Genomic DNA, 19,280 nt, shown 5'->3' with positions numbered 1-19,280 from the left:
AAACAATGGCTCAGCATACAACATTCCATAGGTTGCTGTGCAACCATTACAAATCCTGCCTCAAAAAGACACTGTAAGAATTAGGTAAAGAAAACACACACAGGAACTAAGGAAACCCCTTTCTCTCTCTCAGCACCCTCTCCTTCCTTCCCAGAAATGCTGGGTGAAGAATGGTTTTGTTATTTTGACAACCAGGGCTGCTAGATCTGCAGAGTCCAAAGCTGGGCCTTTAAAGAGGAGGAGAAAGTGAAGACTTTCACTTTACTCCTCTCTGAAAACTAGGAAGCACTGCTAAAAGGACAACACCTGAACTGCTACATTCCACAGCCTTTATTAAAGCTAGCTAACTAAAAAGGATAGCTCAAGAACTAGCTGTTGCCTGTGCATGGAGCCTCACACTGCCTGAACTGCTGTGAAGTCACAGAACATTGACGCAGATTTGCTGTTCTCAGAGGGAAGGTGTAAACAGTACAAAACATTGCTAGAGAGCAGTAGCTCTATGAGGGAAGCAAAAAGGCTACTTGGCTTGGAAATGAAAACTTTTATGAGGTCTAGGGAAACTAAGCAGTGTAGAAGGCAAGCGGGGAGGGGGTGGCGGAATGGAAGGTGAGAAAGAAAGTAGCTGGGGAGGCCAGGATCTAACAGAAAGATGGGACAGGGAAGGAGAAGAAGCAGGATTTTGAAGGTCAAGGAGAAAGGGACTAGGAAACCTCTTCACAGGGTTGGGCAGGTAAGGTAGCATTAAGAGGCTGGGGGAGGGGCTGTGTGGGCAGGAACTCCAAAAAGTCAGTAGGGGGGGGGGTTGAATCATGCATGTTTGAACCTCCCGGCTACATCTCTTGCTAAAGTTATGTTTATTTGTTTATTTCAATCTGACAGAGTGGCTCTTTACACTGACACACAAAGGTTTGGCTCCAACCACAAGGAAGCACTCGCCTCTGCCAGAGGAGAAAGAACCAGGTTCAGTGCTGTCTCTGGCCACTAGGTGTCACTCTAGGAAAGAGCATGGCAAATTTTTTTGATAAGGAACAGTTACCGCTGCCCACAGTCTTCTCCCATTACCACCAGCATGCAATATGGCTAATAAATATTTAAAATGCCACAATATTAAGCAATTAAAGTGACTATTTATGAGGAAGAATGGTTGAGAGAACTTTTTAACCTTTAGCATTTCAGTTTAAAAAGCAAAATATGCAAAGCTGTGTTTACAGAGCAGCATTCATTTAACTTGGCTGCAACAGAGAGGCTCAGAAAACACTTTCTATTTGTGCCAGGTCTGACCCAGATTTCTAGATTTACTGACTGAGAGAAGGTCAGATAAGCCAACTCCTCAAAGTACCACTAAAATAAGCCTGCTGGATGACCTTGGGTCACTCACAGCTTCTAGGAGCTCTCTCAGCCCCACCCACCTCACAAGGTGATTATTGTTTACTTTACTTTGTAAACCACTCTGAGTGGGCATGAAGTTGTCCTAAAGGGTGGTATATAAATTGAATGATATTACTGTGTAATATATTATAATGTAAATTCAGGGCATTCTCTACAAGGAACTTGCTCATGCATAAGCCCTGTTGAGTGGGAACCACTTCTTATAGGTCACAACCGCCAGAACAAACTAAACGACTGCTTCTGTGCATGTGCAGAATAATTTTCCTGCAGCATAACTTTGGATTGAAGGATGTTGGCTTTCAAGTGGGTCTCTGGGTTCTAGAGACTTTCTTGTTGGGAATGATGGACAGTCAACTGGAAAGAAGTTTTGGAACTTTATTTTTATACATGATCATGGCAGCAAGACTACTGTATGCACAAAAATGGAAACTACCATGGAGGAATGGTGCATAAAGGTTTTGGAATTTGTGTAGATGGCAAAACTTACTTCTTTGATTAGAGAGAGGACATTATCTACATTTTTGGTTGAATGGAAACCATTTACAGACTTTTCACATGAAATATATAACAATGATTTGATGATACGTGGATTTATGGATTAAGAAACATGAGCAATAGAAAAAAGAGGGCTCTTATTTTTAACATAAAATAGGTGAGACTTTGAAAACAATATATATTTGCCATGGAGAAAACTGGAACCCAGCTTGTAGTTTAGGGTTGGTTTTTTTCCTATTTTTCTTTTTTGTATCTTATTATTAGTTGCTTTCTCTGTTTGTTCTTCCGTGTTTATACATATTGTCAGTTTGGTTTTTAGATGGTTATGTTTTTTCTTATCTTTTATGTTTATTGTTTAAATAAATAAATCTATCTCAAGTGGGTCTCTGGGTTCTGAAAAGGCTTTAGTTACTGCTCTTGTCAGAAACTAGACAATGGGCATCAGAATGTTAATCACGGTGAATAACCAGTTCTGGTGCATCCTCCAATGTTCAGCTTCCTATATACTGTCCAGCACAAGTCTTGCAGCCTTTATGCTAACTGCTCTAGCTAATCCCTGCATCCCCTAAGCAGGACAGGCACCCATGCTCCCCAAGTTGCTAGGCAACCAATAGGAGGAGCCTCTGTGCACAAGACAAGTTTGCGGAATGGAAGAGGCTTGTTGCTGCCTGCTGCAGATCAGGGAGGCTTAAGAGATGGGGAGCCACAGAGCATCTAGAGTTCTTATTTATATGGCTGGGAATTAAAGCTACATCTGGGAACCGAGAAGCATAATGCTCACACCTGACATTTTAATGAGCCATAGAGAAAATACACAACCACGCAAATATATCTGCTGCTATATTTGGAGTCATAGCTATATACCACACTATACAGGAAGAAAACAAAACCTCAGAAGTCCTGCTGATTCAACAGCATTTTATGCAAGCAATTAGAAAGGACGGTGAGAGCAACATGTGCCCCTGCAAAGAGGATTTGGACAAAACGTTTCCCCCCTTTCCGAGTTCAGAAGCTCAAATAATCCATTACGACTGAGAATTACGGGGCAAATGGCAGGGTTCTTCCTTTTGTTGTCAAATCCAAACAACTGAGAGAAAGTTTGCACTGGAGATCCACGTGGGCTTGTTTACTTCACCTGTGTACTCCCCAGAGTCTATGAGTGATTGCACTGAAGCCCATGTGATTGATCCTATTCCTACCACAGTTTGGAGTAATGCTTTCTCACTGAAGATTCTCTCACGTGGTTCATATATTCCACAGTCCCCATGAGGTTGCTTGTTTGTGTGCACTAGACAGTCAGGGGATGTTTGTTCTTCCCTCCCCTAGCAGCTATTTGGAAGGCTTGTTTGCTTGCTGGATTCTTGCTGTCTTTCTCTATGAAGTCTACTACTTTTGTTCTCTCATTAGGGGCTGCTGTTAAGTATACCACACACACACCGAAGAAAATACAGGGACAGCACTATAGCAGCACCCAGCGACAGAATGCAAACACTACAACACTAACAAAAATAGAACCAGGTACCTGAGAACTGAAACCAGTTATCAGCAGCAGGCTACTTACAGGTTCAATCTTTAAAGCACTTCTGTAGCTTCCAAAGAAAGATGCCTGGGCCTTCAGAAATGCTCTTGCCACACCGTCACCTGTGGTCATGGAGACTTTCTTCAACCTGCTCTTCAGTGCAGATACCTGGGAACATGCAGCAAAAAACCACAGAGTTTACCTTCAAGGAACCCAGTCAGGAGGTTCCATGCACCAGGACTATGGACAGAGGACTTTTGCTGCAGGAGCAGTGATGGCTAAAGGACCTCTGGAAGGGGAGGAGGGAGGGGAAGAAGAAATGCGCTTTCCCCCATGAGTACTGCACTCCCAGCAGCACTCTTTAAACCACTGGGCTTTGCTCTGAACCCTGAAGGAAAAAATTACAGTCCGTGCATCAGATGGCAAAAAAGTATCATCACAGACAGGGGTCTGAAGGGTTCAGAACTAACCTCGTACCTGGCTGGGAACCTATATGGGAATCTCATGGATATCACTCTGAGCTCTCCAGTCAAAAGTGAAAAACACTTTGGGAGACCACACCTCTCTGAATGAGGCCGCTAAACTGGCTAAGGACCCTGTTCTGACACCACTGGCTAAGAATGGAAGCTCTACTTTTGTTTGCCCCAAGCTCTGGAATGACCTCTCTGAGGGACCCACTTGAGCATATCCCTCTTCGTCTTTCAGGAGTGGAAGCAGAAAATAACTTATTTAGGAGAGCAAAGAAAGGCTGCTACTTTTCTAGTTTGAGCTGCTGGGAATACATATTCAAGTTTCTTTAACCCTTCATTGCTACCTTTATACTTTGTTTGGCATTCTGTTTTAGAATTCTGAATAGCTGGATGCTTCCATGAGTTTTTAAGAGAGGTGGGAGAAAAGTGCCTTAAAATAAATGAATCCGTTTCAGAAATCAAACAGTCCACTTCAGTATCAGAAGTGCTTTACACATCTGCTGATCCTTACCACATCCTTGCCAAGCCCACCCAGTGGACTTCAGGAGAAAGAGATCAGGAGCACAGACGTCACATGTCTACATTTAGAAAAATGCAACAGTGTTCATGATCACACTCTGTGGCTATGATAATAAGACAAGCAGAATATAATGAAGACTTCAGAGGCATCGCCTCCCCCTTCATTCCTTTTGGGCATTTCCAGTGCACAGGCTCACAGGATCAAATTCAAAACTGCAACATTTTATTGAAAGAGGAGGACCCCCCATCCCAAAGTATCACACCCTTTGGCAGCAGCGACAACTTCCATCCTTGAAACAGCTGATTCAAACATCGGCTCTTTCCTTCCTTGCTTCTCAAAGACTCTCACCACCTGTGCATCAGATTATTCCTCACTTAACCTTCTCTGCCCTTTCCCTTTCATCCTGGAGGTGTTTAATTGCCTCCGATTCACAGAGCTGCACTTCAGGTGAACACAGACCGAATGGTCTCATTACCATTTACACAAAGAAGTACTCCACAATTGTAACTGAACACAAACCAGCTCACACACCTTCTTTCACTGACCAAGCCTCACAGCTACCAAAAACGTCCATGGTTACCTGAACGGTGGTGTGCCTTTGATCTTCTGGGCACACTCCATGCAAAGGATCACTTATTACCACGTTGGCTGAATTTAGTGTATTTTTTTTAGACTTCTGCAGTGTACTGATGAGCAACTGCATTTCTTCTTTCCAATATAATCAAGCAGCTGGTCACCTTTTGCACATTTATTTACAACGTCCTCATCAGATCTCAAGCTTTTTTGCCTTCCTCCACAGTGCTTCACGCCCCCACCCCCCAGTCACCACTACCTTCACATCATTTTCTATTGCTCTGACCATGTTTATTTTCATGCAGTCTTTTTAATATAAAAAACAAAAACACTGCGCATATGGTGCAGTATTTGGGTATAATTTTTCACCGTATGGGAGCGGGGGGGAACACCAAGGTTGCACTTATCTGTAACTGTTGTTGGTTGAGTGATCTTCTGTGTAGGCACTCATGGGAACTGTGCATGCGCAGGTTAGCCATGGACATTCCAAGGCTCCTAAAGGCGTGAGATGCTTGCCTGATCTTTTCACGTACTTTTCCCTCAGGCGTGGCTATAAAAGGCTAGATGAGCGGCTCCTTCAGTTCTCTAAGCCATCATTGTAGAAGGAAGGTAAGAAAAAGAGAACCCAGCGGGGAAGGAGGGAGGGATGCATGCCTGCATAGAAGACCACTCAATGAACAATAGTTACAGGTAAGTGCAACTCTGTTTTCATCATCATGTCTTCCGTGCAGTCGCACATGGAAGATTAGAGAGCTAACTTGCCCAGGAGGTGGGCATGAAGTTCTTTAATGGAAGAGACTCTTCAGGCTGGCATTGCCCACAGATGTATCCCTTCTGGGCATAATGCTTGATGAATGTATTCAGCGTAGACCAGACAGTCTCCTTACACAATTCCACTAGAGGGATGCCCAAGTTGAAGGCTGATGAGGTGGACTGAGCCCTTGTTGAGTGCACTCTTACGTGCAATGGGCATGGTAGTTTAGATTGATTATAACAATCCTTAATGAACCAAACTATCCAATTTGAAATGGTTTGTGTGGTAGCCATCACACCCTTTGGGGGGCCTTTAAACGAGACAGGGTCATTTCGGAAAGGAGCTGTCCTGTCCAAGTAGAAACACAAAGCAAGTTTAACATCAAGGGTGTGAAATAGTCTCTCTGTGTCAGTCATAGGAGCAGGGAAAAATACTGGTAAGACAATGTCCTGATTTAAGTGAAAAGTGGAGATGGCCTTTGGCAGAAAGGGGAGGCTTGGACGGAGGACAATTTTATCTGCAAATATCTTAACGAAAGGAAGGTCATGTTTTTCCTTTTTTGTGACTTAGAAGTCTGTCTGGTCTTCTGAGCAGTGATAGGTGCCGAACATGCTGGAGGAACCGAGGTGGCCCGTTCTGGGTGCTGCAGTTCATTATCTGCAGCACTATGATCAGAGTCAGTAGAACCCTTCAGGGCTGACTCCCAAAGAGCTGCTTTAAGTCACAACGCCCTTTCATGGCATACTTTGGGCAGAAATTATTTGCAGACTGCACACCGCAAGATGTCATGGCCCTTGCTCAGACAAAGATGATATTTATTGTGTGCATCCGATTGGGCCATCTTCGTCCCACAATGGGAACATTTCTTGAAGAGGGCCTTCTATGCTATGGAATCAAAAGGCCCTAACTTGCATCTATAATGATGGAACTGAGGAGCTAAGAGAAGGCATATCCTTCTTCAGTGGTCATGAAAGAATAACTGAGGGAGGGAGCCTCTCGCCCCATCTTTTATAGCTGCGCCTGGGGGGAAAGCATGTGAAAAAGATAGGTGAGCGTCTTCTAGAAACTTTGGAAAGTCTGTGGCTGGCCTGTGCACATGCAGTTCCCAAGTGGGACTGCACAGAAGACATGACAACGAACCAAAAGTGCACATCTCAGCAACTGGCTTTAATTAAAATTACATTGAAGGAGGAGGCTGGACAGGGAACTGATGGCAGAAGCTGGAGTGGGGGGTAGGATGGTGGAAGAATGAATAAACATTCGTATAACCATATGTATGTTTACATTGCAATAACTGATTACAAGCTGCTTTGAAAGCCAATATGGACGAAAAGTGGGGTATAAATATATGTGCATGCACTTGCCACAGTGGCTGAGATTACTGCATCCCACAAAGAATGCAAGCACCGAACAAGTGAACCGATTAGCAATGGTTCTCCCTTGCTGAAGGTTTTCAAGCACAGGCAGGAATGCTCTAGAGCTTTGGATTTCATGCACTGAATATGACTTGGGCTAGATGACCTACGAGACCCCTTCCAACTCTAGGACAAAGAGATAAACAGGGTTCTACATATCTGTAACTATTGTTCATCAAGTTATTCTATGCAGGCACAAATGGGCCTGCACATGCTTGCAGGCCAGCCACTTGGCAAAAATCTTTATGGCTTTTAAAAAGCGCCTTAAGGGGCCGCTTCTCCCGACTCACATAGCAACCCATTTTCCCGCCAAAATGGACACATGATAAAGGAGGAGCAATCCCTCTTTCCTCCAGTTCTCCTGAGGTGCCATGAGCTATAACTGGCCACCACCAGAGAGTTCAGTGGGGCAGGAGGGAGGGTATGTTTGCCTGCACAGAAGAACTTGATGAATAATAGTTACAGTTATGTATAACCCTGTTTTCATCATCGTTCTTCTGTGCAGTTCCACATGGGAGATTATTAAGTTAAACCAATAAAGAGGAGGTGGGGAGAATCTCTTCATGAATTCAACTTTTATTAACAAGACTCCAAGTTTAAATATCCTAGTGCAGCAACCAAGTGCACCAATATCAGAAACATATTAGAAAAAAAATAGAGGAAACAGGATTTTTTTTCTTGGAAAAGAGGTGGTGGAAATCTCAAGTGGCAAGCCGCTTTGGGATTTGGGTATTTCAGTGCTTCAGTATGCTCCTTAAGGATTCAGGGATCTTTACAGAGCACACCAAAGTTCAAAGCAGCACTTTTCTTGCCATTTCAAGCAGCAACAAAAGTGTTGCTTTCAAAAGCCAGCCACTTTTCAGCTAATAGAAGGGGAATCCCCCTCCTGTCAGCTGAAAAAAGCTGCAGACTTTGAAACAGCAACAGTTTTCTTCTATGGCAAGAAAAATGTTGCTGCTTTCAGATGTCCCTACTTTTTTCAGCTGAGGGGAGGGGGGGTCCCTCCTCCCTCTCCTGCTTTTTTCAGCTGATGGAAGGAGAATCCCCTTCCTGACAGTGGGAAAAAAACTGCCAACTTTAAAAGCAGCAACACTTTTCTTACAAGAAAAGTATTGCCGTTTTCAAATGCCCTGCTGCTTTTGTCAGCTGAGAGGAGGGGAAAGCAGCAACACTTGGGCTGATCACGGAGGAAAGGGGCAGAGGCTATCGGACATGTGATTACTTTCAAGAGGTGCCAGAAGACTGTTCCACTGCATTCTGGCTGAAAAAAATGTCCTCATTGTGTGTGCGCGCGCACACCTCTATCCTTCTGTATGAGTATAAACAGGTATATTCAATCGAAACTATATACACATAAATACATAGTAAGTATTCAACCTCCTAACAAGTGTGTGACTCTACTGTTATTCATAATCGGGTGAACAAAGACTGCAATACAGCCCGCACCACTGCTACATCTCGTGCTGTGTCTACATCAACAGTGTAGTGCCATACAAAAGTATCAGAAGAGGACCATAGGGCTGCCTTATAGACTTGGGACACTAGTACTCCCCTCAGAAAGGCTGGGGAAGAAGCTTGAGCCCTAGTGGAATGGGCTTTAACCTGTAAGCGGCACTGCACACCCGCTTGCTAATATGCCCTTCTGATTGCCTATACAATCCACCTTGCAATCATCTGTGAAGCACCTTTGCCCTTCTTAGGTCCCCCATAACAAATAAATAAACTATTGTCAATGCGAAACTCTTGCGTTCTGTGTAAGTAAAATGCCAAAGCTCTCCTTAAAACTAGTGTGAAGTGCTCTTTCTGCCTTGTCTTGGGGTCAAGAAAGAAGACAGGCAGAGAGATTTCTTGATTCAAATGGAAAGGTAATATGACTTTGGGTAAAAAGTGTACGCTAGGTCTAAGAATTACCCTTGTTGTACCATGAAACTTTAAGAATGGGGGATCCAATCTTAGTGCAGCCAGTTCGCTAAAACACCTGGCAGAGATCACAGCTACTAGAAAGCTCACCTTGTGATAGTTGTCAGTGGCTCAAAAGGCAGCAACGTTAACTGGGTTAGTACTAACGACAGTGACCACTGTAGGATTGGGGCTGATATAGGAGGATACAGATTGTAAATTCTCTTAAGGAACTGTCAATTAGTTCTATGTGAAAAGACTGTTTTGCCCTCTATAGGGGCATGGAAGGCAGAGATGGCTGCCAGGTGGACTTTTAATGAAAAATTATTAATATACAATCAGTCTTGTCTGACTGAATTTTGCTGAGTACCCTAGGAATCAGGAATGGGCGGGAATAGGTAAAATAGTTTGTCTGACCAAGTAATCTGGAACGCATCCCCCAGAGGCAGGGGGTCACTCTTAGCCCTGGAACAGAACAAGGGGCATTTGGTGTTGCATGCTGTGGCAAACAAATCCATTTCCAGTACATTCCATTGGGCAAAAATGTGCTTGAGACACGAATTATTCGGAATCCACTCATGATTGGTGTCTAAGGTCCTGCTCAAAGCATCTACTCTGGTGTTGTCTGATCCTGCAATGTGGATAGCACGGAGCAAGACTTCATCGGCAATAGCCCATTTCCAGACTTCTATAGCCTTTGCACACAAGCCAGGGAGGCAGTTCCCTCTTGCTTATTTATGTAGTGCATGGCTGTTGTATTGTTGGTATGAATCTGGACATTCTTGCCACACACCATCGCTGTAAAAGAGATAAGAGCAAAGTGGATGGCTCTGAGTTTCAATACGTTAACATGTAGTGTTTGGTCCTCAGGGGGACCAGAAATCCTGTATAGACAAAGATCCACAATGCGATCCTCAACCCTGTGAAGAAGCATCAGTAGTTAATGACACCTGATAAGGGGATGTGCCAAATGGCATGCCCTGCACTAGATTAGAATCAAGGGACCACCATCCCAATGATCTGAGTACCTGTCTGGGTATAGAGAACTTGTGATCTGGGGAGTGTAAGGTGGCTTGATACTCCTTACAAACCAATTTTGCAAGGTGTGGATATTCAACCGTGCATAACGTACCACAGCTGTGGATGCTGCCATGTGACCTGACAACCTTTGAATCCTCCATGCTGGTTGGAAGCGATTCTTAGAAAACATGGACACCAAGGACTTGATAGTCTGAACTCTATCAGCCCTAGCATCTCTTGAATCTAGATCCCAAAGACAGGAGAGTATCACAGTAAATACCAAGGAATCTGCCAAAAAAGCCATGATAAACTAACTAGAAAGAAATTTGTAATACAATTAAAGTTTACTAAATACTATTCAACAATATTTAGTGGTAAGAAATTGAATACATACATATGAATTGGTTACATATACAAAAGGCAAAGTATATTCCAGTAGCAGCAATAATATCACAAATTTCCTATATAAGTATAAAGTGCTTGTGCCTGTAATTGACAACAAATTGTCTAAGGAGTAACCAAAGATAAATCCAAAATCATATTCTTGACAGTGCAGGTGAATATGCAGAAGACCACACATTTCTTTCTAGTTAGTTTATCACGGCTTTTTGGGCAGATCTCTTGAATCTAGGACTGCTCCAATGTAATTTACCCTTTGACATGGTTCCAATTTTGATTTGTCAAAGTTGATAATCAATCCCAATCATGAGCAGGTATCTGCTATCAGGGAAACATCTCTTTGTAGCTCCTCCTTTGATGATGCTGAAATAAGCCAATCATCAAGGTATGGAAAGATACAGCAACTCTGTTCTCTAAGATAGGCTACAACAGGTACCACACACTTTGTAAATACCTGAGGTGCAGTAGATAGCCCAAATGGTAACACTGTGTATTGGTAAATTCTATTCAGGTGTTTGAAAGAGAGATACTTTCTGTATTCCTTTCTGATATCCACATGGAAGTAGGAATCCTTGAGATCAAGGACTGCAAACCACTCAACAGGGTTCAATAGAGCTAGGACTTCCACTAGTGTCACCATTTTAAATTTTGCTGTCTTCAGATACCAATTAAGACCTCTCAGGTCAAGAACAGGCCTAAGTCCTCCATTCTTCTTGGGGACCAGGAAGAATTTAGAGAAAAACCCCGGGGAGGGATCTGTATCTTCCCTCTGCACGATTGCTCTCTTCTTGAGGAGAGCTTCAATCTCAGCTTGTAATTCAGGCAATACATTGTTAACAGCTGCCAAGGGTAGAATGCAACCAGGAGGCACCACAAACTCTAACCTGTAGCCATATTCAACAATGGCCAAGACCCAAGAGTCAGTTGTAATTGACTCCCATGAACTCTAACCTGTAGCCAGATTCAACAATGGCCAAGACCCAAGAGTTAGTTGTAATTGACTCCCACTCCTTCAAATACAGGGACAAACAATGAAGGCGTGTTCAGGGTTAGAGGGGGCAGCAAAATGTCAGAACTGCTTGGAAGGGCCCTGATTGTCCTTCCTCTGGTGCTGCTGTTGTTGTTGCTTAGTTTTGTAAGGTCTCCTCCTGTTCTGTTGTGAAGACTAGTAAGAGCGCTGACAGGATGTCTGGTCCTGTCGTTGCTTGTATGGTCTATCATAAGGTTGAAAGCATTAGTATTGGTGTTGAGGGAAATACCTGGGCTTGAAGCATTGGTCAGCAGGCAAAATTCCCGGAGACTTAGCCGTTCATCTATTTTTCTCTTTTGTGAGAGAATTTTGTCAGTGGTTAAAGAGAATAGAGACATGCCCTCAAAGGGCATCTCTTCCACCTTATTCTTAGTTTCAGGTGGCAATCCAGTTGGTCATAGCCAAGAGTAGCGTCAAATGAGGACTGCTCCTCCCATTCCCTTTGCTGATGTCTCCATCGCGCATCTGCCAGCGTTCGCTTGCTGCTTAGACAGCCAAATAGCCTCAGTCTGGAGCAGCTCTATCATAGTTCTTCTGTCCTGAGGAATGTTCTTAATATACTCACTCACCTTCTCCCATAGGTAGAGCTGGTATCTCCCCATAATGGTTTGATAATTGCCTATTCTCAAATTCAGGGCCAAGACAGAGCAGTGCCATCTTCCGAGGGCATGTATCGTTTTACCCTCCTTATCTGGGGATGCTGAATGTGCGCTTGCTTTGTTTCGCTGGACCTCCTCAGTGGCCAAAGACAAGAGCTGAGGGTGCTTGAAGAGTGAGGGTCATGTATCATGTTTGATCTTGTACATGGATTCCACTCTCTTTTATGTGGCCAGTAGCTCAGCTGGTCTCTCCCAGGCCTTTAGTATAATTTGATCCAAGCCCTCCAGAATGGGAAAGGCTATGGATGCCGGGGTGTCATTATAAAGCCTGCTCAACTGTTTGCCCTTAGCCACACGTGTGGTAGTGGACACCTCCAACTCCAGTGCCATTGCCATGCAAGCCATCTGTTCCGCATAGATGTGGAGAGCCTGAAATGGGGACCCTGCTGATGGTACTATGTTCTCATCTGGAGAAGGATCCAAGGGTGTCTTGGATCCAACCTCCAACAAGTTCCTCCTTGTCCTTGGAGTCATATGTGGTTTGAAGTTGAGCTGGAGATGGGGGGATAGCCAAGACTTTCCAGCTGACATTGATGGTCTCGAATCCAACAGGTGCGGAGCCTCTGGCCAGTAGCACCGATAAGGCAGAGGAATGCAACAGGCACGATGATGCCTCTTCCCATCGACATCCTCGGTTCCGAGGGGTGTCTGCCATCAGATCCGTGTTGACTCCAACCCGGTGGCATCAGAGAATTGGAGCTGGATGGTCTGAATCCTGGTCAGGGTGTTGGTTCCCTGCTTGAATGTTGCTGTGGGGTACTTGTTGGCTGGGTCTCCTGGAACTCGCCCTCTAACAGTGATCTCTCTGGAGACTGGAGGTGTGGTGAAGGTGTCCTAGGACGAGTCAAAATGACATCCTCAACATCACTAGCAGGTTGGGTCAGAGGCGGTCCTCTCGACTCTGGATCCAATGTCGAACCCAAAAGTGTAGTCATTTTCTTGGCCAGTTTAGCATGGCCCCTCAATTCCAACCTACTCGACTTCAAGCGAGACTTCAACTCCGAGCGTGACCGTTCCTTGTATTTGGTCTTCGAGTCAGATTGGGAAGCGTATTTTAGTCTTTTTAGCGAGCAGTTCCAAGGGCCTGCTTGGCTCCTCCGATACAAATCTTGGAGTGGATTTTGATGCCGCTGGCTCTGACCTCACCACCAATCTAACAAAGGCAATAGATCCCGCTCTGGTATAGCGATTAGCGATTGATGAAGGCCTCGATCCCTGAGTTGTTGCCAAGGGCTGATCCTTTGGGATTGGTGCCTTAGCAGCGAACACCTTCCCCCACAACACAGTCTTGAGGTGGACTGCTCTCTTGTTACATGCATTAGGAGTCAATTGGCTGCAAATGGAACACACTCCCATATTATGTCCCTCGCTCAGGCAGAGGAGACAAAGATCATGCTGATCTGAATGGGTTGTCTTAGTGCATGTTTCACGCACTTCTTGAATAGAGCCTTTGCTTCCACCATAGCAGCTAGGCTGAGGGCTCAAAAAGGGCTGGGATCATCATAGCCAGTCTGTAATCCGAATGGAGGGTCAGGCTGGTACATTGTCAAGAAAAAAAGTTAACTCATGTTAGTCAAGTCCGAAATCCAAAGAAGAGTCAGAATACAACCCAAAATCCAGAAGCCAACTGTCAGTCAGATAATAGAACAATGAAATGAATGAAGCGATTACGCAAAGATCCTCTCCTCGCGGTGGCTCAGAGAGAACTGGAGGGAAGAGGGGTCGCTCCTCCTTTAGCATGTGCCCATTTTAGTGGGAAAATGGGCTGCTACATGAATTGGGAGAAGCAGCCCCTAAAGGAACTTTTTAAAAGCTATAAAGATTTTTTCTGAGCAGCTGGCTTGCATGCATGCGCAGTCCCATGTGGGACTGCACAAAAGAATGACAATGAACTCTCATTCCAAGAGCAGCAACAGGTCTGGGAGTGCCTATTCCACTGAACACAGCTGCAACAGCTGAAGCAAAGTGACTCACAGACAGTTCTGTGGACTTCCTCAAATACAAAGTCAGAGGAACATGGGGTAAGACCTGGGTTTTCAAACCATATTATACTATAAGAAAATGAAGGAGGCTTGTTTGCAAAAATCTGAGCTCCATGTTATTGCCCCATCCCAAGTCTGTTATTTTCTCTGGTTGCACAGTGAGTGAGTTTTAGAAAACACAGTTTAAACTTTTCTTTTGGGCAGAATCCATTTTCTTCTTAATGTTTGCATTCTTAAAAGGGCATAAAGGTACTAATAAACAAGGGTGCATGAATAAAACTGGTCTGCTCATTACTTGCTTAAATGCCAATCCTATAAATATCTTGGAGCATTTAAAGTAAATTGCTTGATGTTGGAACTTTATATTGCCTGGTTTCAGAATGAGTCCAACATGGCTATATTCTATCATAAGTCTTCAAACCAAAGTGTAAAGGTGCCTACGAGCAGAAAGCAACACTACTGATTTTCAAAGCTGCAGTGAGTGTCTTGCCTATCCAATAAAATGAGTTTTGTACCAAAATAAGGGACTGCAGCACATCAAAGAGCTTTATAGAAGGCAGTGGCATAGCTCCTTCAGGATTACTTGGTTCCCAAGGCTAGCCAGATTGCAACTCAGTCTGATTGCAATTTCTTCTGCAATCAGCAGACTCCAGCAGCTCAGGGAGCAGAGAAAACAATGCCTTCAGAGCTCCTGGTTGAACCGTGCAGCACCAGACATACAGAGTCTGCATATCTTGCAGAGAGTAGATGCTCTGGAGCAAAGGAGGGGGTGCCAAGGTAGTTTGGTTCCAGTAGACAGTCTACAATCAAATTCTTTAAGCAACTCATCTCTTATAAGTTTTCAGGGATATCCATCCCTCAGCAAGGGCCACCCCATCATTTTAAAATGTTGTGCCATCCTCATTACCAAGTCTTTCTTTCCTCCCACAGCTTTTTACACAGTAGACAGAGACAGCTTTCATATACCAATCTTCTTCTAATCGAAACCAGGGATTGCCATTTGAATGGAAAACACCCTCAGAATTTCCAGTGGAAGGGGAAGATCATGTTACAGACAAGTATTTGCCTGTATGAGGACAACTGTGGGAGGCACTGAAAAGATGCCAGATGTTACACCAAACCAGCATCAATGTTTCCTTCCTTCCTAAACGGGTACTAAGTAAAAGGGCAATTCTGAAATGCTTATTATACCCATACAAGAGGCAGAGTATGTATCTACTAATCAAAAATGGGGGGAACAATAATAAAACTGTGCCAAAAACAGCAATCACCCTTCCAAAAGAGCTTTGATTTTTTATTTCCAAATTAAAACTGCAACATCTAAATATATTCTTTGGGATCGTCTGTAGAGACCCTTCTGTGCGGCCTTGCCTTCTGAGGTTTGGGTGAGTGGTGAGGAGAGAATAGCACTCTGAGGAATACACTCCTCGGAGGCACTTGCTTGGCACCAGCTTGATTTGTTTTAGGTACAAACTGAAGACCATTTCAGTGCCCAGTGCATTCAATGGATGAACCATTTCTTGTTTCCCACTTATGCTGCTGCTTATGTATATTGATTGTAGGTGTATTATAATATTTTAGCTCAGCAAACTGAAAAAAAGCATTAAAGCAATATGGAGCAAGCTTGCACAAAGTATGCTGAATCAGCATGGCTTCTGTAGGAAAAGTCCTACCTTACCAAAATATGAAGGTTTTTCAGAGGGTTATTAAATATGTGGTGATCCAGTAGACATCATATATGTAGGCAACAAATCAGTTTGTGACAATCCAAAAGGATGTTTCCATATTGGGTGATTGGGAGACAAAGCAGCAAATAACATTCACTATGGATGTAAAGGATGCACACTGGAGTGAAACATCACAACTATGAATGTTGATGGGGTCTGAACTGGTGAAGATTGATTAGGAAAGAGATCGTGAGGCTGTAGTGGATACCTTGATGATGTCAACTGGACATGCAGCAGCAGTCAAAAGGGCAAATTCTATGATAGAGATTATTAGTAAAGGGATACAAAACAAAACGATCAGTACTGTAATTCCCTTGTACTTATCTATGACCACATTTGGAGTACTGTATATATTTCCGCTTAAAAGGAATATCATGGTGCCAGAAAAGGTGCAGAAAAATGACAAAAAAAGATCAAGGGATTGGAGACCATCCCTACAAGGAAACACTTAGGATTATGCCCAGTTGGCACAAATCCAGCTTTTTTGTTAGATTCCGGACCCAGATCGCACACCCCTAGCTTCAATAGCCAAAATCTGGCCTTATTCACCAACTCAAGGCCTGGAGTTAACACATCCCATTCCCTTGGTAGTGGATAATACAGAGAAAGAGGTTCAGGGACTGAAGCCCACAGTTCCCAGATGTCATTGCTGCTTTCCATACTATAGGACTGAAGTTCTAGTGCTCAGATCAGGCGAGTCACATTCTTGCTTCAAAAGCCCCTGGCAGAGCAGCTGAAAGAGCTCTCTTTATGTTTAGGGTAAAGCCACATACAAGGAGCTAAAGATGGGCACGCAACACCAAGCTGTTCTGCTTCATGGACGGCAGCATGTTTCCTTGACTTGGACAGAGGCTGCATCTCACCAAGGCAGACACAGAAGCACACAGCCAATCCTGAGAGTGTTTTTCAAGAAGATTTTTATACTCTTGGCAGCTCAGGATTAAAGGTCAGATTTAAGCTATCACCATGTTTCGAAATGCAATCTGTGCAGTGCAGCATAATGAAATGGTTCAGTAGAGGTGCTTGTGGAAATTCTTTTAATTAGGTCTAAGGCTTTCTAGTTGTCAACATGAATAAAGCAAGAAATACACGTCTTGAAAACACAGTATCAGGAAAAAAATCCTAACTTTAAAAGCAAGTTAAAATGGGAGGGACATCAAGGGAAAAACATACACACATGCTTTGTGCTCATATGATCCACTGAGCAAGTTTAAATGATCACAATTGTAAAAAAACATACCAAATATGAGCATGAATTTCCTACTAAGTATATGCTAACAAACGAGAAGATTCCTCATTGACAGAATAAAATAGCAACAAGCCCATTAGCTTATTCACAAGATTTAATGCCTGAACAACTTTTTGATGAGCTGAATCAATGCTACACTAAAGGGGCTCTTGTTCTGTAGCACTTTTCTAACAACAAAGTGTAATATTCTGTTTGGCTGCTTCCTAAAGCTCACTTTCTGAAGATACAATCTGTAGTTTGAAAAGTGTCTAAGCGCAAAGCATGAATTCCACTCCGCCATAGATATCAATGGTTATAAGTGCACAAGGTAATCTTGTTTTGTGCTGGTGAGTTGAAAAGCATTATGGATGCTGTCCTTCACCTGGGAAGAATGTAATGAACCTGAGCAAAAAGACAAACTCCAGTAATCACACCTCTGTTTATAGCAGTTTGATTTCCAGGGATCCACTCTGGGTGATGCAGATTGGCTGAAAGCTTAGTGGAGACGGGAAAGTTTCAGTGTTCCAGTGGGAATTATCCACATAATACCTACTCCAGCCTCTTAAACATTGTTAATATGCAAACTTCGTTACAGCCCTACAAGGTTACAAATTCCATCAGGGTATAGTCAGGTTAGTCTTTTGCAGAAAAATCAATGCAAAAAAATCCTGCAGCCCTTTAAAGACTGTAGATTAATTAAAGCAGAATCTTTTGTGGGCTAGAGCCCACTTCATTAGACCTAGAATATTAACTCCCAATAATAGGGAAAGAGGAACCTGTTCAAGGGTGGACTCTCCCATTCTGATGAGGGCATCTGCCATGTTGTTGTCAATGTTCAGATAATGAATGGTTGCAATACATTGTTTTGATTACATGTATACCAATGGTCTATGTCAAGGCAAGAGAGCGAGAAAGAAGCAGTGTCTCCCTGTTTCAGATACAGAGCTTTGATAGTAACACTGTGATGGCAATCTGAGTAGTCCACCTCCTCAGAATCTATAAAAAGGTTATCATGGCCCAGTTGTCTGACTTACATAGAATCACACACCGTGTGAATCCACAAATCACTGATCAAGACATAAGCAGTGGATGTGACAATTAGAAGGCAAGTCTAGGGAATGGAATGTGACTTCTCAACGCAAGGCACACCTAACTTTGTACCACAGAAGCAAATGGAGAACCCCTGGAGGGACAGAGTCACCTTGCCTGTCTTGAAGTAGTTTGAAAGAATTCATAAGCCAGAGCCGAAAAGGATACTACAAGAGTTGTGAATGAAACACAGGTTGGCCACTTTACACCCAGTAATATTTGTACAGAATGCTATTTCCACCCCTCAAAAGAAATCCAGAGATGGGTGAAACTTTTTTCAAGGCTGCTTAGCGGATTTTAACCAGTGCAAGCAGGAGTCAACCTTACTGAAATCTGGCAGATAAGGCAATCATGGCTGTCTGAAAACAGAATCTTCTCTTTTAACAAAATAAAACCTTCTCTTTTAAAGAAGGCCACTGCAACATAGGTGCACAGGCCACGAGAAAAAAAGATCCCTTGAATAAAACTAAGATGACCTTCCAAAAGGAAGACTAAAGCAGAACAACTACAGCTTATGAGGTGAAAACACCAAGAAGAATATTCTCAAAGCTCCTGCTAGAACCATACTTGGAAAAACAGAAAGGCCCTTTACCTCATGGTACATGCAAATGGTCACAACTTTCCTCTCAGAGGGGAGATTATAGGACTCTGGAATGCTGCACAGTAATCAGACTGAATACACTGCCCAGGAGTCTAGTTCTGCTCTAAGAATTCTCATCTACAGACCACTATAATAGTCAACTTGAAAGGGTAATATAGGTTTATAAAAGGCAAGCATGTCTCAGACCCAAAGCCTGAGATGAAATAAGGGGTGTGGACAAAGAGAAGAACCAGGTATGAACCCTACACAACCACTCTGTGAGTAAGGTAAGGCTGAGACACAATGTCTTGTCTAGTGTCACTCAAAGAACTTGGTGTTAGAGGGGGGATTTGAATCTGCGCTTCCCCATTCCCAAAGGGTCTAACCATTATACAACTCTTCCTCCCTTCATGCAGCAATATTGCAAGCCATGAGGTGCTGAACAAGGAGCTGACAGGTAGTTTCAGTCCCACATCAGGCAAGACCAAATTCCCAGTAGTTCACGGAGTGTAAAGAGATTGTCAATAAACAC

The 19,280-nt window shown here is 43.5% G+C and overlaps 1 protein-coding gene across 5 annotated transcripts in view; it reads right to left on the bottom strand.

Annotated features, from left to right (window-relative positions):
- Nucleotides 1-19,280, bottom strand: part of DENND1A (DENN domain containing 1A) — a 265,895-nt gene that overhangs the window by 63,434 nt on the left and 183,181 nt on the right. For all 5 annotated transcript variants that reach the window (XM_054998226.1, XM_054998222.1, XM_054998223.1 and 2 more), the window contains exon 13: nt 3,446-3,571. In XM_054998226.1, the coding sequence (XP_054854201.1) occupies nt 3,446-3,571 (126 nt within the window). The remainder of the gene's footprint in view (nt 1-3,445; nt 3,572-19,280) is intronic.

The sequence above is a fragment of the Eublepharis macularius genome, chromosome 14 (genome assembly GCF_028583425.1).
Source record: "Eublepharis macularius isolate TG4126 chromosome 14, MPM_Emac_v1.0, whole genome shotgun sequence".
Taxonomy (NCBI): domain Eukaryota; kingdom Metazoa; phylum Chordata; class Lepidosauria; order Squamata; family Eublepharidae; genus Eublepharis; species Eublepharis macularius.
This window is presented reverse-complemented; position numbering and strand designations above follow the sequence as displayed.